Consider the following 21,493-nt stretch of genomic DNA (forward strand, 5'->3'; position numbering starts at 1 on the left):
GGTCGGTGGGTATGGCCAGTGGGTGTGATCAGTGGGTGTGATCAGTGGGTGTGGTCAGAGGGCGTGGTCAGAGGGTGTGGTCGGTGGGTGTGGTCAATGGGTGTGGTCAGATGGTGTGATCGGTGGCTGTGGTCAGAGGGTGTGATCAGTGGGTGTGGTCAGAGGGTGTGGTCAGTGGGTGTGATCAGTGGGTGTGGTCAGAGGGTGTGGTCGGTGGGTGTGGTCAATGGGTGTGGTCAGATGGTGTGGTCAGTGGGTGTGGTCGGTGGGTGTGGTCAGTGGGTGTGGTCAGTGGGTGTGGTCGGTGGGTGTGGTCGGTGGGTGTGGTCAGAGGGTGTGGTCGGTGGGTGTGGTCGGTGGGTGTGGTCAGTGGGTGTGGCTCCTCCTGGGTCTCCTTTGGTGAAGAAGGAGGATTTTCCACAGGAATGCCCCTGGACCCCTTCCCAGCCCAGACCCCCCAGGGTCCCTCCTGGCACACAGCAGGGACGGGGACAGGGATGGGGACAGGGATGGGGACAGGGACAGGGGACAGGGATGCTCCAGGCACGTGGGGATTGATGGGACGTGGGACAGGACACAGGAGGGGACACACCAGGGTCATGGACGTGCCAGGGACAAGGACAAGGCCAGACCAGGACAATGGGACACGCTGGGGACGAGGAGATGCCACTGGCATAGACATGGGCATGGTGGACATGGAGACAGTGGTGACAAGGACAGGGACAGGACCGGGACATGTGCTGTGAGGGACAGACACTCTGGGGACACCGAGACAGACACAGCAGGGACAGGGACACTGCAGGATGTGGGCAAGGACACACAGGGGAAAAGGACATGGCAGGAACATGGCTGGGACACACAGGGGACATGTGAAGGACAAGGACATGCCAGGGACAGGGACATGTGAAGGACAAGGACACACAGGACACGGACCCTGAGGGGCCAAGGCCATGGCAGGGCTGCTGTTGGGGTCCCCTAGTTTGGGAGGACAAGGCCCAACACAGCAACCGCCCCGAGGGGGTTCTGCCCCTCTGCCCTGCTCAGGTGAGACCCCACCTGCAGAGCTTCTCCAGCCCTGGGGACCAACACAGGGAGGACCTGCAGCTGCTGGAGCCAGTCCAGAGGAGGCCACGGAGCTGCTCCAAGGGCTGGTGCCCCTGTGGAGCCAGGCTGGGACAGCTGGGGGTGCTCACCTCACTCCAGGGAGACCTTGGAGCCCCTTCCAGGGCCTGAAGGGGCTCCAGGAGAGCTGGAGAGGGACTTGGGACAAGGAAAGGAGGGACAGGACACAGGGAATGGCTTCTCAGTGCCAGAGGGCAGGGATGGACGGGATATTGAGAAGGAATTCCTGGCTGTGAGGGTGGGCAGGCCCTGGAATGGATTTCCCAGAGGAGCTGTGGCTGCCCCATCCCTGGAAGTGTCCAAGGCCAGGTTGGACAGGGCTTGGAGCAGCCTGGGATAATGGGAGGTGTCCCTGCCCATGGCAGGGGTGGAAGTGGCTGAGCTTTAAGATCCTTTCCAACCCAGACCCTGCCACGAGCCCGTGATCGCCTACAGCCCTCCATATTCCGCATTTCCGGACTACATTTCCCATCACACCCCACGCCAGCGCAGCATTTCCTCCCCAGGGAACTCGGTTTCCCATGGTGTCTCGCGGCGGAGCTGTGGCGGCGTTGCGAATCACGTGACGCAGGGCGGTATAAAAGCGGCGGCGCAGCGGCCGCGGCCCCATTGTTGTCGGCGCGCGCGGCGGGGCGGGACCGGCCCCGGACCCCCCCCGGGACCGGCCCCGGGGTCCCCCCCAACGCCCCCCGCCCCCACCCGGCCGGACCGGTCCCTCCGAACCCCCCCGGGCACCGGTGAGTGGCGGGGGAAGGGTGGGTCAGGGCTCGGTGCGCTCGGGGGCTGGAAGGAGGGCGGGGGGGAGCGGCCTCCTCCTGCAGGGGCCTGGGGGCTGCGGTGGGGGGCTGTGAGGGATGGGGGCACTACAACGGCGGGCCCCTATGGGAGATGGGGGGGTGAAAGGGTCTGGGGGCTTCACAGCCGGGGGAGCTGCAGGGGATGGGGGGGGCTGGGAGGAAGGGGGCATTGTGGATGGGAAGACCCTATAGCTGGGGGGGCTATAGGGGAGGGGGTCCCTTACAGCTGAGCGGCCTCACAGCGGGCCGGGGGCCATGGGGGATGTGCGAGGGAGGGGCTTGAGGGCGTCCAGGGCAAGGGGGTGCCCTAAAGCTGGAGCGCCTGTAGGGGATGGTGGGAGGGCCATAGGGGGTACGGGTGGACCTTATAGCTAAAAGTCTGTAGGAGATGGGAGGATATAGAGTCTGGGGGGGAGGGGGGATGAGTGGGGTCCTTATAACAGCGAATCTATAGGGGATTGGGTGGGGGGGCTGTATGAAATACGGGCCTGCTGCTGCTGGAAATGTATGGGAGGACAGAGGGGTGGGGGTGGCTCTAGGGGATGGGGTTCACTGTCCCCATGGGGTCCTGTACAGGATGTGAGGGGCCCTTACAGCTCCCCTTGCACTGGGGGCCTGTAGGGCCCCCCTACACATTTGGGGAGGAGCAATGGGGGGTCCTGGCAGGTGGGGTCTCCCCTTTGCTGTACCTTGGGGGGGCACTGGAGGTCCTTATAGTGGCCTTGGCACCTGTGGGTGGCCTTGGGGACCTCATGGGGGGCACAGGGGTTGTGTTGGGGGGGTCCCTGAGAAGCTGCTGGTGATGATGTTGATGGGGGGGTCACACCTGGGGTGTCAGGTGGGGGAGAGTCTGTACTGGGGCTGTGAGGGGGGTTGGGCTGATCCCTCCCCAGGCCTCACCCCCAAGGTGATTCCGGGGGTCCCACATGACCCTGAGCTCAGGTGAGGTGTCAGGGCACCTCTCTGGGGGGAGGGGAGCACCTGGGCCCCGGGAAGGGCTCCTGCCCCACCCTCACCTGTCCTGGGCTCCTCTCTGCATCCATGTGCTCTGTGTTCTGTTGCACCTTCATCCCTTGATTCCAGCCCCAGGGAGTTTTGTGGAATCACCTTTTCCATCCCCCCTGACCCTCCCCAGGTACTAGGGAAGCTCCTTTGGGGGGGAGCCTGTCCCCCCTTCCCAGGGCCCCTTCACCTCCTGGGCCTCTGGATCCAGGTGTTCCATGGATCCACCTTTATCTCCCCATTCCAATGATGGACACAGAGCCCAAGGAGATTTTTTTGTCACCTCTCTGTCCCCCAGCACCTGCCCACCCTGGGAGGGGCACCTGTCCCTCCTTCCCAGCCTCTTCCAGCCAGGAGCTTTTCCAGATCAGCTCCTGTGCTTCCAGGAATCCCAAACTCTCCTGATCCCTCCCCTACTCCAAAAGTGATTCCAGAACATGGGAAAAAAATTATATTATTAGTTGAACTCCTTTTGGTGAGATTTAATCCTTTAAATTCCCATGGCTCCTCCCTTAGCATTTGGAACTATTTTTCCTTCCTCATCTCAAATGGACAGATGCTCCTTGGGATGCTGGATGCAGAAATGTTCGGACCTCTATGGGAGCTGTATCCTAGATTGCCCTGAGGAACCCAAATTTTCCACCTTTCATCCTAAAAACCCAGAGTTGAGTGTTGGGAATGTCAGCAATGACCTGGGATGGACTCGAATCCCTGGGAAATCCGTAGACCTTTCAGCTGCTGAGCTGAATCCTTGGGGAAAACATTGGAAAACGTGCCCAATTCCTTAAGGATCCAGACTCCTAAAATATTCCTGGTGAACATCCCCAAATCCCATTTTTATTTTGCTAATTCCTGCCCTGGCACAACACTTGGAATCACTGAGGTTCTCAGACCCTTCTGGGTGGGTTCCACCAGAGCTGCTCATGGATCATTCCCACTCCCCTCTTATCCTGAAGTATCCTGGATCCCTGCTTTTGACACTTCTGATCCCTCAAAACCATCAAGAGAATCCATTTTTGGCTCTCAGTTTTCATGGGAATCTCATTATCTTCAACAAAAAAAAAAAATTGGTGCTGGAATCCAGGGAGTGCAAGCAGGAATTCTTGAGAATCTTCTAATTCCTTGAGCCCTTGATCTAGGTTGGGATTTTGGGAGCCATCCCAGAATCCACAGGATGCTCAGAGTATTGGAAAATCGGGAAATCATTCCTGATTTCTTGGAATAGCTGGAAATAAAAGGGTTCATCATTCCAGGGTTTGGCACTCACCTTGAGCAGGTGTGGGATGGACAATTCCTGGTGGTTCCACATGATCCCAGCTTTCCCACCCTGCTCGGATCACCTTTCAGCCAGGAGCTTTTCCAGATCAGCTCCTGTGCTTCTGGGAATCCCAGACTCTCCTGATCCCTTCCCTACTCCTAAAGTGATTCTGGAACATTGGAATAAAATTTATAGTTATTCCTTTTGGTGAGGTTTAATCCTTGAAACAATGGGAATTCCCCAATTCCTGTGGCTCCTCCCTCAGCATTTGAACCCATTTTTTCTTCCTCGTCTCAAATTCTTTCCAATTTAAAAATGGGGAAAAATGGAAACCTGATATTTTCATTTATTTGTGGGGTTCTTTTTTTCCTTCATTCTGACTCTTCCAGGAGTTTCTTTATGCCACAGAAAGGATAATTTGGAATAATTTGGGCTTCGATGTGAGGAATAGAAATCATCCTGACAGATCCATCAGGGAAGAATCTTTGTGCAGATGATGGGATCCATCTCTAATTTTCCATGGAAATGTGGTTTTAGGGAATAATTTGAGGATTTTTGGCAATTTCAGGGAGCTGGAGAGTTGGGATGGGTTTTCCACCTCCACTCCTCCTGGGATTGGGATTGATCAGTTCCTTCCTTCCTGCTTTTTCACCCTCTACCACCAGGATTTCCCACTTTCCCTTGCAAAGAAACCACCCCAAAAACCAGGATTTCACCTCAAACCAGTGCATGGGTTGGGAATTCCCATCCTGCTTTTTGGGACCCCAACATTCCCTTCTGGAGGGGACAGGGGAAGGATCCCTGGGCTGGATCCAGATCTGTCAGTTCCTCCTGCTCTGGCAAATCCCACCCAAAACCCAACCCCCCAAAGGGCTGCAGAACATCCTGGGGGTGCTCCCAAATTCATCCTGGAAGATTCCCAGCAGGAATCAGGTCCAAAAATTCCCTTTGCCCAACCTGGAGCTGGAAATTTTCCCAAATATCACCATGGTTATTTTTTGGTTTTTCGAGTTTTTTGGGATTAAGGGGTGTGAGGGAGGAAAATCCCAGTGAGGCTCATTCCCAATCTGCCATCTCTGATGGACTGGGAATTCTTGGAGCATCTGGTGGTTTTTCTGAACTTTAGGGAATTTTGGGGAGGATCAGGATATTCCAGGGTGAATCTGGCACTGCCTGTCCAAAAAAAAACTAAAAACCAACACCCAACAAAAAAAAAAAGCACTTTTCCTTTGGTTTTGGGTGAATTCCATCCCAAATCAATCCCAAATGGAAAAGCTGCGATAGACGAAGCTGGAGCAAAGTGTAAATGTTTGTGTGGATGTCCCGGGATGATGGGCTGGCACGGGGATCTCCCATTGGGATCAGGATTTATCGGGGATGGGGAGAGCAGGATTCTTGGAAAATCCAGAGAATCTTCTCCTGGCGATCCCGTGGAACCATGACTCATGAAATACGAACACGCAGCGCCGGGATGGGCTGGCACCAACGAGTTCTGTTGGATTGGGGGATTTAGCCGGGAGAAAAGCCCGGGAATGCGGTGCTGGTGATCCACAGGGATCCCGAATGTCTCTGTGCTCTCCGCAGGGTGGTCCCGTCCCGTCCCCGCCGGGCTCTCCATGCGAGCCGAGCCCCAATGGCCGCGCTCCCGAGCGCCGGGATCAAGCGCAAGCCGGAGGATTTGGGATCAGGATCAGGATTGGGATCAGGATCAGGATTGGGATCAGGATCAGGATTGGGATCGGCCGCATCCAGCGGCGCCACCTCGGACGATGAGATCGCCACGAGCGACAGCGGCGACAGCTGCGACAGCGGCAGCTCCGGCAGCACTGGGCGTGAGCTGGGACCGGGAACTGGGCGGGATTTGGGAAACCCCTTCCCTTCCCTTCCCTTCCCTTCCCTTCCCTTCCCTTCCCTTCCCTTCCCTTCCCTTCCCTTCCCTTCCCTTCCCTTCCCTTCCCTTCCCTTCCCTTCCCTTCCCTTCCCTTCCCTTCCCTTCCCTTCCCTTCCCTTCCCTTCCCTTCCCGCACCTTCCCTTCCCGCACCTTCCCTTCCCGCACCTTCCCTTCCCGCACCTTCCCTTCCCGCACCTTCCCTTCCCGCACCTTCCCTTCCCGCACCTTCCCTTCCCGCACCTTCCCTTCCCGCACCTTCCCTTCCCGCACCTTCCCTTCCCTTCCCGCACCTTCCCTTCCCTTCCCGCACCTTCCCGCACCTTCCCGCACCTTCCCTTCCCTTCCCGGGGTTTTTTTGGGGGGAGTTTTAGGGAATTTGGGGGGAATGCTGTGGAATTTTTTGGAATAGTGGGGGAATTTTGTAGTGATATTTCAGGGGGAGAATTATTGGGTTTTCAGGGGGAATTTTACAAAACAGTGATTTTTGTTATTAAATTTTGGGTTTGGGGATTTTTAATTTGGTTTGGGGATTTGGGGGATTTTTTTTTTTCATTTTGGTGAATTTTGGGGATTTTTTAAATTTTTGATGAGTTTTTAAAATTTGAGGGACAACTGAGATTTTTTTTAAGTTTTGGGAGAATTTGGAGGAATTTTTTACTTTTTTTTTAATGAGATTGGGGAAAATTCTGGGATTTTTTGAAAGTTTAGGGGATTGATGCATTAATGGGAAATTAGGGGGAGAGTTATTTGAGGAGTTCATGGGGCTTGACTTTCCTTTGAATTTTGGGAAACTTTGAAGGAGTTGGGGGAGAATTTCAGGCATTTTGGGAGAACTCTGAGAGGGGGAGTTTGGAGGAATCCTGGAAGGGAATTTGGGGGTGGAATTATGAGGAAATAATGGGTATTTTTAAATTTTGGGGTGTGAAACGGGGGTGACTTTTGTGATGGCTTCCCTGAGCCGCTCTGTGCCCGCAGCCCCGTCCATCCTGCGGCGCTCCCGGGCGCGCCGGGGCGGGAAGCGCGTGCGCTTCGCTCAGGTCACCGTTTACTACTTCGCCCGGCGCCAGGGCTTCACCTGCGTGCCCAGCGCCGGCGGCAGCTCCCTGGGCATGGCCCCGCGGCACCACCGCGCCCGCAGGTACAGCCTCAGCCAGTTCGCTCACCTGCGCCAGGTGAGCCACCGGCAGCACCTGCGGCAGCACCTCCGCAGGGAGAAACTGCGCGCCAGGAGGAGAGAGGTGAGCGGGGATCTGGCGGGGAAAGGTGGGAGATACCTGGGGAGGGAGGGTGGAATCCAGGTGGGGAATACCTGGGGGTGAATTTGGGGTGACAGAGGGTATCCAGGTGGAGAATACCCATGGAGGGAGTGTGGAATCCAGGTGGGAAATACCTGGGGAGGGAGGGCAGAATCCAGATGGGAAATACCTGGAGGGACAGCAGTGGGGGACCCAGGTGGTGGGGAATACCTGGGGGTGGATTTGGGGGAGTCAGGTGGGAAATACCTGGATGAGTTTGGTGGGAAAGCCCTGGATGGGTTTGGTGGGAAAGCCCTTGGGGTGGGGGGGTTTGTGGGAGGGAAGTGAAGAATACCTGGGTGAGGTTGGAAGAGGCAAACTGAGGGGAATCCAAGTGGGAATCACTTTGGGGGGAATCTTAGGAGGTACCAGGAAAAATCTGTGTGGGAAACACCTGGGTGGCATCTGGGGGTGACAGGTCATGGGAGGGACAAGGAGAGGCTCAGTTTGGGCGGAGGGAAGGACACCTGGCCAGGTGACCCACCACGGTCCCACATCCCCACGTGTGTCCCTCCATCCCCAGCTGACCCAGAACGGGACGGTGCCGTCGGCCGAGGCCGTGGGGCTGACCTTGGCCGACGTGTCCGACGACGACCTGGACGTGGGGCAGGTGGAGGTGGGCGATTATTTCTACCTGCAGCCGCTGCCCACCAAGCGGCGCCGGGCGCTGCTCCGCGCCTCGGGCGTGCGCAGGATCGATGCCGAGGAGCGGCAGGAGCTGCGGGCGCTGCGCCTGTCCCGCGAGCAGTGCGGCTGCCTCTGCCGCCTCACCTGCGAGCCGCGCACCTGTGCCTGCAGCCAGGCCGGCATCCAGTGCCAGGTGAGCCGCAGGGTGGGGGCCAGCCTGCTCCTCCTGCCTGTGCTCTCGCTCCTTGAGGAGTGGGGAGAGCCAGGTGACCTGGGAGAATGGGGGACAGGTGGCACTCGAGGTTGGCCGGGTGTTGCCTGTGTCCGCACTCCTTGAGGGGTGGAGAGTGCCAGGTGAGGCTGGGATTTGTGGTCCAACAGGTGCTGGAATGCTCTTGTTCCTTCAAGGAGCAGGAACAGCTCCAGGTGTGTTTTGGGAGTATCTGGAATGTGTAAACCCCTCTCCCCACTCCAGAGCCAAATTCCTGCTGTCCAGGTGGGATCTGGGATCACTCTGGGGTAGGATTCAGGCTCCGGGGGGATCCTGTGGGGTCGTCCACATCTCTTCCCAGTGGAGGCACCTGGCTGGGATAAGCCCCCTCCACGATGCTTGGTGTGGGATTGGGGTGCTGGGAGGGCTCCCACAGCTGTGCCCTTGCCCCAGGTGGATCGCACGTCGTTCCCGTGCGGCTGCTCCCGGGATGGCTGCGGGAACGTGGCCGGGCGGATCGAGTTCAACCCCCTGCGCGTCCGCACCCACTTCCTGCACACCCTGATGAAGCTGGAGCTGGAGAACCGGCGGGAGGAGGAGGAAGAGGAGGGAGCAGCCGCCCTCCCTGGCCCCACCTGGCCGCCCCCACAGCCCCCCGAGACTCAGGACTTCCAGGAATACCTGGCGGAGAACGAGCGGGCGGTGCTGCACCTGCAGACAGCCGAGGAGCTGGAGAGGCTGAAGGCTGAGGAAGACTCTGGAAGCGGCTCTGGGGGAGAGGGGGGTGGGGTCTGTGTCCTGGGGGAGCACCTGGATGACACCTGGCAGGTGAAACCGCCCCCGTGCTCCGGGCTCACCTCCACCATCCTCATCCCAGCCCAGTTCCCGCTGGAATCTTCTGTCCTGTGCTACCCTGCCGGGCAGCCGGCCCCAGGGGGCTCCCAGCCTTACCTGCCCGATGCACCTGGGCTCTACTGCCAGGTGGAGCCACGGGTGGGTGCCAAGGGTGGGAGTGGCCACATGGAGCATCCAGCTCCAGCCTCCAGCCCCCCTGGGAAGGAGCTGGGGGTGCCACCTGTCCCTGCTGCTGTGAGCAAGGGAGGAGCACCCCAAAATCTCCCAGAGCACCTGGAGCACCCCCACCTGCCCATATGAGTGGCCTCAGGCCCTCTGGCTCCATTATTTATTCCATGGATTGATTATTTAGTTTGGTGGGGGCTGCTCTGGACAGAGGATTTGCCTGGCACAGGGCCAGGAGTCCTTCACTCACCTGACAGAGGTCACCTGTGCCAGGACTCACCTGAGCTGGAGCCTCCTGGATCCCATGGCAGCTCTGTCCCCCCAGCTGCCTCCACTTTCCTTATTTTTAAGGGAAAAAGCCTTTTTTCCCTAACTCTTGTCTGTTTAATGAATGTTTCACCTGGGCCACATCCCATCCCACCTCATCCAGGTGATGCTCCCTCACCTGCAGCTGGGATGGATTGGGAAGCACCTGGAACTGCCACAGGAGACCCAGGACTGGAATCCCCGAACTCATCTGGAAAATTCTGGGGAGTTGAACCAACTTCACCTCCTCGGTGGCCTGGAATTGATCACCTGTACCTGTCAGAACCTTCTGGAATGTTCATTCACTTGCTGGGAGATCCTTCCAGCAGCTGTTGAGGAGCTGCCCTTGCAAGGACCAGGATTTGGGGATGTGAGGCTGCCGGAATGTCCCTGCCCCCACCTGTGATCCCGGCCCATTCCTGGTGGGCTCTGTGCATCCAGGTGGTCCTGGACCGATCCCTGCAGGTGTGCACAGGTGTCCCATGGATGCAATGTCACCTGGCCCTGCCCTACCTGATCCCTGAGCTCTCGGTTGGCTCCTTGCCCATCCCAGGTGAGCTCCATCCATCCAGGTGAGCCCCACCTGGCTGTGTTTCCCAAAGAACCTGTCCTGCCACTGCAGCACTCAGGATCCAACCCAGTGGCAGCAGGATCAGAGCCCTGCAGGTGTGCACAGGTGTCCAGCTCCTGCTATCCCATGGATGTACCGTTCCTGGTGAGCCTGACTTTCAGTGAGAAGGAGCACCTGGAACTCCCTGTGCTGCTCCTCAGGTGCTTCCTGCTCACCTGCGCTCCTTCTGGCTCCGGGCATCTCCACTGGCATCAAACTGGTCAGACTGGGATGGATTCAGGTTCTCCAGGTGTGGAGTCTCCTGGAGAATTCACCTGGTCCTTCCAGCCTTTCCTTGGACTGGGATTCATGGAAACCCTGCCTGTGCTCTGGACCTTCCTGAGGCTCTGGGATCTGTCTTGGGGTGAAACTTCTCATTTCTGGGGCTTTTCCCTCTTTTTTGGCTCCAGCCAGGTGAAATCAACCTGGGCCAGGAGCAATTCCAGCCTGGGAGGAAAATCAGGATGTGGGGTGGGGCTGCTGCTCTCCAGCCCAGCCCAGGTTGGGTCTGTGCCCTTGGGATTTGCTCACCTGCTCTTGGATTGCTCTTGGATGCTCTTGGATTTTGGGATCTGCTCACCTGCTTGGGCCTGTGCCCCAAATCCTGCATTCTGCTCGCCTGGACCCTACAGATTGTGGGATCTGCTCTGGATCTGCTCACCTGGACACTCCCAGACCCTGGATCTGCTCACCTGGTCTGGTCTGTGCCTTCAGGACCTGCTCACCTGGATGCTCCCAGACCTTGGGATCGCAGGGACCCAAATCCCCCAATCCAGCTGCTGCCACCCCTTTATTTTCCCTACTTTTTTTGATTTCACCGTTGGCTTTTCCAGCAATTTTCCCACACTGGGGTCTGACCCCCCAGTTTTGGGGGTTGAGGGTCCCCTGGTGCTCCTGGGGGGGTCACCTGCCCCCCGTGGGGGGTTAAAAAGGGGGTTCAGGAGGGGGTGAGGGTTTAAAAGGGGTTTAAGGGGGCTCAGAGTGGGATTTTAGGGGTTATGGTGACATTGAGGGGTTTTTTTGGGGGGGTTCAGAGGGGTTTTTATGAGGTTTAGAGGTTCAGAGGGGTTTATGGGGGGTTAAAAGGGGTTCAGTTGGATCTGAAGGGGTTGGTAAAGAGTTACAGGGTCTTTTAGGAAATCAGGGGGTTCAGGGGGGTTCAAGGGTGTGAAAGGGATTTCTTTAGGCATTTGAAGGGAAGTTTAAGAAGGGCTTTGGGGGTTTGGAGGAGTTTCAAGGGGTTTAAGGTGGTTTAAAGGGCTTTTTTAGCTCAAAAGGGAGTTTAAGTGAGTTCAGAAGATTTGAGAGGGTTTAAAAGGGCGTTCAGGGGCCTTAAATGGGTTCGAAGGGGTTCCAAAAAGGGTTAAAAAGGGAATTCAAACAGGGATTTGAGGGTTCAGAGGGTGTTTTTGAGGGGTTCAGGGAGGGATTTAATGTTCAGAGGTTTTCCAGGGCTTCAAAGGAGATACCAAGGTGTTTGACAGAGTCAGAGGGGTTCAAGGGGATTCAAAGGGTTATTTTTTAAGAGGGTTCAAAAGGGGTTTAAAAATATATGAAGGGCATTTAAGGGATAATTAAAGGGGTTTTGGGGGGTTTAAAAGGGTTCCAAGGGGTTTGGGGGGTTTAAGGGGGTCCAGATTGGCTTTAAGGGGTCAGAAGAGGATTTTTCCAGGGGTCTAAAAGGGGGTTGGGGTGGGGAGGGGCCAGTTCCCAATCCAGGGCCTCAGTGACCCCCAAACCCCCCCTGGGTCCAGGCTTCTCCTCCTGGAGGTGCCCAAATCCCCCAGAAATGGCTCCAAATCCACATTTTTGCCCGCTGTGCTCTGGGGGAGGAGGTGACCCCAAACCCTGCCCTGCCCCCCCGGGCTGGATCCCCCAGATCTCCCGAGTCGGTGCTTCCCGAGCCACGGAATTCCCGGATTGATCCCACTGGGCTCGGTGGGATCCAGGTGGGATTTGGCCTTCTCATCTTGATTGGATTCGATCCACAGGATTCAATGGATCTGGCCCCTCGCTGGTGCTACTGCCCCCCTCCCTCAGGCCCCCCAAAACCCTGGGGGATCCCCAAACTTCCCCCCACCAGGGCCCCCAGAGTGGCTTCGGAATTTCTAATGTCATTTTAATTTCCTTCTTTATTTTTTTTATTCTCTTTTTTCTATTTCTTTTTTATTCCTTTGATTTTTAATTTCATTTTTCTTTCCTTTTAAATTTAATTTTTATTTCTTTTAAAAGTTTGTTTTTATTTCTTTTCTCTGTTTTTATTGCCTTCTTATTTCTTTAACTTTTACTTGCACTTCTTTCTTTTTCAATTCCATTTATTTCCCTTTTTATTTCCTTTTAAATTTCCTTTATTTTTTTCTTTTTCCTGTTACATTTTAAATTTCATTTTTCAGTTTTTAATTTCCGTTTTAATTCCACATTTAATGCTCCCAAGTGAATCCAAAGCTTCTCCCCACTATTATTCATTTTTCCCGCTTTTCCGCAGTTTCCCGGGATGATGCTGTATTTAAAGAGAATATTTAAGTGGAAAAAATAAAAAGTGGTTAAACTTGATGGGGAGTTGTGATTAAAACGGGTAAAATAAAAAAAATTGGGTTAAACCCACTGAAATCTGGGTTAAATTAATGAAATTTGGGTTAAAATAAGGAAATTTGGGTGAAGTTCATTACGTTTGGGTTAAATTCACAAAATTTGGGGTAAAATCCCAACCTTCCCCTTGGATCCCTTCAGAGCCCGGGATCGGACTCGGTCCAGAACGGGCTTAGGATCAGCCGGGAGCGCCCCTGGACCCGGCTGGGCTCCATCCCGTAAATCCCATAATTCTTAGCCCATAATTCCCATCCCATTCCATCCCATAATTCCCATCCCATCCCATGGATCCCATCTCAGTTCCAATCCCATGGATCCAATTCCATCCCATCCCATGGATCCCATTCCAGCCATGGCGGCACCGGCAGCAGCGTCCCCGTTGCCATGGTAATCCCCCTCCTCTCTCGCGAGACTCAACTAGGGGGCGGGGCTATCAGCGTTGGCCCCGCCCCTCGGCCACTCCCGCCGTGCCCCGCGCGGCCCCGCCCCTTTCCCGCCATGCGGCTCCGGGTCCCGCCGGGCGCTCCCGCCGCCCTCAAGGTGCTCGCGGCCGCCGGCGCCGCCCCCGCGCCCGTCCGGCCTCACCTGGGCGGCCCCGCAGGTGAGACCGGGACATTCACACCCCCCCCGGAGCGCGCACCCGGCCCCGCGGCTCCCGGGCCCGACCGCCTTCCCCGTTCCGGCCCCGGGACCCCCGCGCGGGCTGAGCCGCTCCCTCCCCACAGAGCGGCCGCGCTCCCTCCCGAGCCCTCCCCGGGGTCCCGGGCTGGAGCTGGAGCTGGAGCTGGACAACGGCACCGTCCTGTTCTCTGCCAACGCCATCTGCCAGTGAGTACGGGCGGCGTGGGGGCTCCCCCGACAGCAGCCCCAAGCACCCCCCGACACCTCCCCTCACCCCCCCAGACCCGGCTCCAACACCCCCCTTATCCCCCGGCCCCCGCTCTCACACCCCGGAACCCCCCACTCCCATTAACCCCCCAGGTATTTTTACCTGTGCCGAGGGGAGGAGCCCACCGACCTCACCACGCAGTGGCTGGAATGGGAGGCCACCGAGCTGCAGGTGAGCGACCCCCCCTGTGTCCCCCGGGGCTCTCTGTGCTCCCCTGTCCCCACCGATGTCACCCCCCTGTGCTCCCCTGTCCCCACCGGTGTCACCCCCCTGTGTCCCCCGGGGCTCTCTGTGCTCCCCTGTCCCCACCGGTGTCACCCCCCTGTGTCCCCCGGGGCTCTCTGTGCTCCCCTGTCCCCACCGGTGTCACCCCCCTGTGTCCCCCGGGGCTCTCTGTGCTCCCCTGTCCCCACCGATGTCACCCCCCTGTGCCCCCCGGGGCTCTCTGTGCTCCCCTGTCCCCACCGATGTCACCCCCCTGTGTCCCCAGCCCGCGGTGGCCGCTGCCCTGTACCTGAGGCTGGTGCAGGGCCGGGCGGGGCCCGACACCCTCGGGCTCCTGCAGCACCTCTTGGCTCACCTGGAGCAGCACCTGGCCCGGAGCGGCACCACCCACCTGGCCGGGGTGAGTGGGGGGCTCTGGGCAGGGGGGATGGGCTCGCTGGTACCTGCCCGGCAGGTGTGTCCCCAGTCGTGTCCCCGCGTGTGCCCCGAGGGAGGGTGGCACACTGCTGCCCCCCGTATGGAAAACAGCCCCCAGTGCCTCCCAGTCCACCCAGTGCCGCCCTGCAGCTCCCAGTCCTGGCTTCACCTGGCACCACCACACTGTGCCTGCCCCAGTGTCCCCAGTTTGTCCCAGTTTGTTTCTGTTCCTCTTATGTGGTACCCCCAGTGACCCCAGAAGATTCTCCCAGTCCCTCCCAGTGTCCCCAGTTCCCCCAGTACACACCTGTCTCTCCCCAGGATGCCGCCTCGGTGGCTGATGTGGTGGTGTGGGGCAGCCTGTTCCCAGTGCTCCAGGACGAGACCAGTCTGCCCAGTAAGAGCCGGTCAGGGGGTCATGGGGGGTCCCTAGGGGGGTCCCCGGGGGGCCGGGGCTGACCCTGCTGCGTTCCCACCCAGGTGAGCTGCAGGTGCTGCGCTCCTGGTTCCGTGCCATGTCCCTGTGGGAGCCGTGCCGGGACGCGGCCGCGCTGCTGCCGGAGGCGCTGCGGGAGCTCCGGACCCACCTGGCCCAGCACCCCCCGCCCCTCCTGGCCCCCCGCCACGAGCCCCAGGTGCGGCCCCGGCCCCGGGGGGGAGGTCGGGGGAAGGGGAGGGCGCAGCCCCCCTCACCTGGTCCCCGCAGGACGAGGAGGGCCCGGAGCGGACGCTGACCGACGACGACATCGCGGCTGCCGTGGACATCTGGGCCCAGGGCCCCGCGGCGCTGCCCCCACCCCGGCAGCCACAGACACCTGTGTGAGTGCCCAGGTGACACCAGGGGGTGTGGGCGGGGAGGGGACCCTCCTCTGACCCCCCCTCCCCTCCAGGTTACCTGTGGAGGGCGAGAGGAACGTCCTGATCACCAGCGCGCTGCCCTACGTCAACAACGTCCCTCACCTGGGCAACATCATCGGCTGCGTCCTCAGCGCCGACACCTTCGCCAGGTGAGGCTGCGCTACCTCCCTGGGGCTGGGGGGGCTGGGCTGGCTGCACACCTGCACAGGTGTTACAGCTGTGCACCTGCAGGTGCGAGCAGGGGATGACATGGGTAAAGTGTGACAGGTTCCCGTGCCCAGATGTGACAGGTGTGCTGCACAGGTGTGACAGGTGTCCCCACAGCTGTGACAGGGGCCCACTCCCACGTGTGACAGGTGTGACAGGTGCCCACTCCCAGCTGTGACAGGTGCCCACTCCCAGCTGTGACAGTGCTCACTCCCAGCTGTGACAGGTGCCCACTCCCAGCTGTGACAGGTGTGACAGGTACCCACTCCCAGGTGTGACAGGTGCCCACTCCCAGCTGTGACAGGTGTGACAGGTACCCACTCCCAGGTGTGACAGGTGCCCACTCCCAGGTGTGACAGGTGCCCACTCCCAGCTGTGACAGGTGCTCACTCCCAGCTGTGACAGGTGTGACAGGTGCCCACTCCCAGGTGTGACAGGTGCTCACTCCCAGCTGTGACAGGTGTGACAGGTACCCACTCCCAGGTGTGACAGGTGTGAGCAGTGCCCACTCCAGGTGTGTGCTGCAGGTACTGCCGGCTGCGGAACTGGAACACGCTGTTCGTGTGTGGCACTGACGAGTACGGCACGGCCACGGAGACGCGGGCGCTGGAGGAGGGGCTGAGCCCGCAGGAGCTCTGTGACCGCTACCACGCCGTGCACGCCGACGTCTACGCCTGGTTCCGCATCTCCTTCGACCACTTTGGCCGCACCACCACGCCCCAGCAGACCAGGTGAGCCCCAGGAGCTCAGGTGAGCCCCTGCAGGCCTGGTGAGCCCCAAGAGACCAGGTGAGCCCCTCCAGACCAGGTCGCTTGACCAGGTGAGGTCACCTCCAGACCAGGTGAGCCCCTACAGGCCAGGTGAGGCCCAGGAGCTCAGGTGAGCCCCTACAGGCCAGGTGAGGCCCAGGAGCTCAGGTGAGCCCCTGCAGGCCAGGTGAGGCCCAGGAGCTCAGGTGAGCCCCTGCAGGCCAGGTGAGCCCCAAGAGACGAGGTGAGCCCCACCTGTGCCAGGGGTACCCGTGGCTAACGTGGCCTGCCTTTCCCTGGCCAGGATTGCCCAGGACATCTTCCAGCGGCTGCTGGCGCGGGGGTTCCTGCTGCAGGACACGCTGGAGCAGCTCAGGTGTGAGAGCTGTGGGCGGTACCTGGCTGATCGCTTCGTGGAGGGCACCTGCCCCTTCTGTGGCTATGCCGAGGCTCGTGGGGACCAGTGTGACAAGTGTGGGAAGCTCATCAACGCCGTGGAGCTCAAGGTGGGGCAGCCCCTGTGGACCCACCCACTTCCCCTTCCCTTTGGGGACCTCCCTAACTCACCCTGAGCCTTCCCCTCCCACTTTCAGTAACACCCCTCACCCCACCTTTGGGGACCCCCTGCTCCACTTTTGGGGATCTCCCCATAACGCTGGGGACCCCGTTTTCCCTCAGAACCCCCAGTGCAAGCTCTGCCGTGGTACCCCGGTGGTGACGCCCACCCAGCACCTGTTCCTGGACCTGCCCAAGGTGAGCTGCACCCCTGGGGGAGCAGTGAAGTGGGGACGGGGCCCCCCAGGTACCCCAAGTGTCCCACCCGTGTCCCTCACAGCTAGAGGGGCAGCTGGAGGCCTGGCTGGAGCGCAGCTGGGCCTCAGGTGACTGGACGGCCAACGCGCGGCACATCACGCGCACCTGGCTGCGGGACGGGCTCAAACCGCGCTGCATCACCCGCGACCTCACCTGGGGCACCCCAGTGCCCCTCGACGGCTTCCGTGACAAGGTGGGTCCCCCCTGGCCCCAGGTGCGCTGCTGGGCCCCTGCTGGGCCCTCTCTGCTGGACTCACCTGCTCAGGTGTCATCCTCACCCAGGTGTTCTATGTGTGGTTCGACGCTCCCATCGGGTACCTGTCCATCACAGCCAACTACACTGAGCAGTGGGAGCGGTGGTGGAAGAACCCCCAGCAGGTAGGAGGAGGCGAGTGATGGTGCAGGTGGGGACAGGGCAAGACACTCCTCTGACATCTCTACCTGTCCCCTTCACCTGCCAGGTGGAGCTCTACAACTTCATGGCCAAGGACAACGTCCCCTTCCACAGCGTCGTGTTCCCCTGCTCGCTGCTGGGCGCCGATGACAACTACACCCTGGTGAATCACCTCATCGCCACAGGTACGGGCACAGGTGTGGGGGTCCCCAGGTGCGAGGGGGTCCCCAGGTGCGAGGGAGGGTCCCCAGGTGCGAGGGTCCACGCTCCCCCTGCTCTGTGCCTGGGAGGAGCCAGCTCCCCATGGCAGGTGCTCACCTGTCCCTAGAGTACCTGAACTACGAGGATGGGAAATTCTCCAAGAGCCGGGGTGTGGGTGTGTTTGGGGACATGGCCAAGGACACCGGGATCCCTGCCGACGTCTGGCGCTTCTACCTGCTGTACCTGCGGCCCGAGGGCCAGGACAGCGCCTTCTCCTGGGCCGACCTCCTGCTCAAGAACAACTCAGAGCTGCTCAACAACCTGGGCAACTTCATCAACAGGTGTGGGGACACCTGGGGGGAGGGGGGCTGGTCCATAACTGTGTTCACACCTGTCCCTAACCTGTCCCCAGGCTGTGCTCACATTTGTCCCCAACCTGTCCCCAGGGCGGTTCTCACACCTGTCCCCAGGGCTGTGCTCACACCTGTCCCCACCCTGTCCCCAGGGCTGGCATGTTCGTGTGCAAGTTCTTCGCGGGTACCGTGCCCGACATGGTGCTCACAGCTGAGGACCAGCGGCTCCTGGCCCGGCTCACCTTGGAGATCCGCCAGTACCACCAGCTGATGGAGAAAGTCCGGTGGGTCCTGAGGGGCTGAAAACGCAGGGAGGGGGGACAGAGCCTCCCCTGCAGGTGCTCAGCCCCACCCGCGCCCCCCCTGCCCCCTCAGCATCCGCGACGCGCTCAGGTGCGTGCTCAGCATCTCCCGCCACGGCAACCAGTACATCCAGGTGAACGAGCCCTGGAAGCGCATCAAGGGCGATGAGAGGGACAGGTAGGGATGGATGGGGCACAGAGGGGGCTTGGGGGGATGGGGAGGGGTCATGGATGGGAATTGGGACACCAGAGGGGGTACAGCCACGATTTGAGGGGGTAGAGGGTGATTGGGTGGCCTGGGGAGTGCAGGGGGTGCCATGGAGGGGTCCCCACTCCTGGGTCTTGTCAGGGGCGGGGGCTGGCACTGCTGGGGGGGCACAGGGCAGGGATGGAGCAAAGCCAGGAGCTGGGGGGGAGTGGGACACTGGGAGGTCCCTGTCCCCAGGCATTGGTGGTGGCACGGGGGGGGTCCCTGCTGGCCCCTCGCACAGGCACTGACCGAGGAGGGGGTGAAGGTGGGGCACGGGGTGGGGGTCACAAGGGGCACAGCGGTGTTGTTCCCCCAGGCAGCACACGGGTCCTCAGCCTGGCAGTGAAGGTGGCAGAGGGACACGGGGCCCCTGGGGGGTCACAGAGGTGTCACTGAGCGTGTCCCCCCCAGGCAGCGCGCAGGGACAGTGACCGGTGTCGCCGTGAACGTGGCGGCCGCTCTGGCCGCGCTGCTCCAGCCCTTCGTGCCCGGGGTCAGCGCCGCCATCCAGGGCCAGCTCTGCATCCCCCCGGAGCGCTGCGGCCTCGGGCCCGGCCTCACCTGCACCCTGCCCGCCGGGCACCGCGTCGGCACGGTACGGCTGGGGTCCGGGGGGAGGGCAGGCCCTGCCCCAGCCTTGTGCTGGGGGCAGTGGGGTGTGTCCCCCCCCAGGTGTGACCCCTCTGTCCCTGCTGGCACCAGGTGAGCCCCCTGTTCCAGAAACTGGAGCCCGAGCAGGTGGAAGCCCTGCGCCAGCGCTTTGGGGGAACGCAGGTGAGTGGGGGCTCAGGTACCCCCCCCACAGCTCCCCCACCTTGGGCAGCTGCAGCTCCACCCTCTCTGTCCCTCCCATTCCCAGCCCAGAGCTGTTGCTGTAGAGCCCCAGGTGAGCTGCACCTGCCCAGAATAGAAGTGAGAGGGCATATCCCCATCTCTTCCTCTTCCAGGCCAAAGAGCCCCCCCCAGCCTCAATCCCCACTCCAGCCCCCAACACTTCTGCAGCTCCAGGTGACCCCAAACTGATCCAGGAGCTGACTGAGCAGGTGGCCAAGCAGGTGAGGGGGGAGACAGGGCGTGGGGCATGGCTGTCATGCCTTTAAACCCCCTCCCAAATCCTCATCACATCCTCAAATCCTTCTTCCCACCTCTGCAGGGCAACCTGGTGAGGCAGCTGAAGGCTGCCCAGGCAGAGAAGGCCCAGGTGGACGCCCAGGTGGCCAAACTGCTGGAGCTGAAGCAGCAGCTGGCACTGGCCGAAGGCCGGAGCCCCGAGGTCCCCAAGGGCAAGCGGAAGAAGTAGCCCCAGTAACCAAAGTGGGCCATAGTGGTTGTGGTTAGATGCGTGCAATAAATGAACGAGAGCTGTACAATGGCACGGAGACGCTGCATCCACTCGTCTGTCCGCAGTGTCCGTCAGCCATAGGGCTGCCCCACCCCAGTCCGTGTGGCAGCAGAGTCCTTGTCCCCAGCTGCGGGGTCACCTTCCCCCGGCACGGCCTGACGATGCGCTCGGTCCGGCCCGGCCCGGGGCAGCCGCTACACCCGCCGCAGGTTGACGATGCGGTCGATGAGCGCGGTCCGGGTGCGCTGCACCTCGGCGCTGAGCCGCTGGATCTCCGCACGGAGCCGCTCGTTGTGCGCCGTCAGCTCCCGCACCCGCCGCTCCCCGTCCCGCTGCCGCCGCTCCCCGTCCCGCTCCCGCGGAGCTCCGGGGCCGCCGCGCCGCTTCCTCCGCGCCCCCCGCGCCTCCGGCTCTTCCTCCTCCTCCTCGGCGGGGCCCGGCCGGGCCAGGCCGCTCCCGCCGGGGGCCGCGCCCGGGGGCTCCGCTGGAGCCGCTCCCTCCGGCCCCAGCAGCGCCAGCAGCTCCTCGGCCAGAGCCAGGTCCAGCCCGCAGCCCCCCGGGCCCGGTTCCACCTGCGGAGAGAGCGGGACCGGGAACGGTGATGGAGGGGGGACCCCTCCCCGCGCCCCCCGCCCCGGGGGCGCTGCCGGCCCCGCGCTCACCTGCTCAGGCCCCCAGGTGGGGGCGGTTCCGGGGGGCTCCGCCGCCAGCACCTCCTGCAGGTCCTGGTACCACCCCTCCAGCTCCCAGCCGGGGGGGCCGCCCGGCCCCCACAACCCTTCGGCCGCCATTGTCACTTCGGGCCCGGCACGGGCTGCGGGAGGGAGCAGAGAACGGGAAGGGAGTGAGGGGTGACCCGGGCCGGGACCCCCGGTGCTCGGGCCGGCCCCGGAACCCAAAGGCGCGCGTGTATGGGGGGGGGGATGTCCCCTTACCTGCTCTCAGGTGTGGTGGTCGGCAAGGACACACTTTCTCCTGGATGCCTGGGGAAGGAGGGAGGGAGGGGGTGCTGTTCGGATCGGTCACCCCCGAGTGGGGGGGTTCGCCGGGGGTCGGGCCCCCCCCTCACGAAGGCGGCTGCGGGCGCTCCGGTTCCCCTCCCGGAACCGAGCGGAAACCCTCAGCCAGGCCCGCCTGGGGCCGCTCCTCGGCTTGCCGTACGCCCTCCCCGCACCTTTCTGGGTGGTCCCGGCTCCCCCCGGCCCCGCTCCGGTCGCTGTTCCCGGTTCATCCTCGTCCGCATCGTCCCGCGCTGCGCCCTGCCGCCCCCGCCGCGCCGCTTTAAGAGCAGCCTGACGCAATGCTCGCGCTGGCAGCAGCCAATAGGAGCGCGAGGGCCGTGATTGGCAGGGAAGCATCAACCAATGGGAGTGCTCCGGGGGCGGGACGAGCGGCACCGCCCAGCGCGCGGGGGAGGTCACGCGGGGATGATGCAATGGCGGGAAATGGGCCACGCCCCCCAGCGGGCACGGGGAGGGGCGCGGGGCTTTCCAGGGGAATGGGCGGGGCTTGTGGGGGTGGGCGGGGATTGCGGGGGGGTGGGCGGGGATTGCGGGGGGTGGGCGGGGCTTCGATGCCCCAGGATCTCGTTTCCCTACGGAAATTGGTCGGGATTAACGGGAGGAGGGGCGGGGGGGGCGGTCTCAGCCTCCCCGGGCACGCTCAGCCCCCCCATCCCCTCACCCCCACCTCAAGGGCCCCTCCCATGGCGAGTGGGAGGCGCTGGGGTGAGGGGGTGGAACTGGGGGTGCTGGGACAACTGGG

General features: G+C 61.2%; 3 protein-coding genes across 3 annotated transcripts; 2 read left to right on the forward strand and 1 right to left on the reverse strand.

The window, feature by feature from the left end:
• The first annotated feature begins 2,948 nt into the window (after nt 1-2,948).
• On the forward strand, nt 2,949-12,693 carry CSRNP2 (cysteine and serine rich nuclear protein 2). Its single transcript, XM_086870528.1, has 4 exons — nt 2,949-6,011; nt 7,047-7,309; nt 7,890-8,186; nt 8,658-12,693. The coding sequence occupies exons 1-4, from the start codon at nt 5,813-5,815 to the stop codon at nt 9,357-9,359; spliced, it is 1,461 nt and encodes a 486-aa protein (XP_086726654.1). The 5' UTR covers nt 2,949-5,812; the 3' UTR covers nt 9,360-12,693.
• Nucleotides 12,694-13,145: 452 nt separating this feature from the next.
• Nucleotides 13,146-19,766, forward strand: MARS1 (methionyl-tRNA synthetase 1). Its single transcript, XM_086870501.1, has 21 exons — nt 13,146-13,330; nt 13,455-13,557; nt 13,711-13,789; nt 14,109-14,243; nt 14,582-14,657; nt 14,741-14,895; nt 14,967-15,079; nt 15,151-15,267; nt 15,853-16,056; nt 16,379-16,580; nt 16,753-16,827; nt 16,910-17,080; nt 17,170-17,265; nt 17,349-17,466; nt 17,610-17,823; nt 17,988-18,119; nt 18,211-18,315; nt 18,799-18,982; nt 19,090-19,161; nt 19,335-19,442; nt 19,541-19,766. The coding sequence occupies exons 1-21, from the start codon at nt 13,228-13,230 to the stop codon at nt 19,685-19,687; spliced, it is 2,709 nt and encodes a 902-aa protein (XP_086726627.1). The 5' UTR covers nt 13,146-13,227; the 3' UTR covers nt 19,688-19,766.
• DDIT3 (DNA damage inducible transcript 3) lies at nt 19,716-20,998 on the reverse strand. Its single transcript, XM_086870554.1, has 4 exons — nt 20,904-20,998; nt 20,665-20,712; nt 20,392-20,543; nt 19,716-20,301 (listed from the first exon to the last, which is right to left on the reverse strand). Exons 3-4 carry the CDS (start codon nt 20,518-20,520, stop codon nt 19,924-19,926), a joined length of 507 nt encoding a protein of 168 aa, XP_086726680.1. The 5' UTR covers nt 20,521-20,543; nt 20,665-20,712; nt 20,904-20,998; the 3' UTR covers nt 19,716-19,923.
• Nucleotides 20,999-21,493: the final 495 nt, after the last annotated feature.

This window comes from Cyanistes caeruleus, chromosome 32, assembly GCF_971803275.1.
Source record: "Cyanistes caeruleus chromosome 32, bCyaCae1.hap1.1, whole genome shotgun sequence".
Lineage (NCBI taxonomy): Eukaryota > Metazoa > Chordata > Aves > Passeriformes > Paridae > Cyanistes > Cyanistes caeruleus.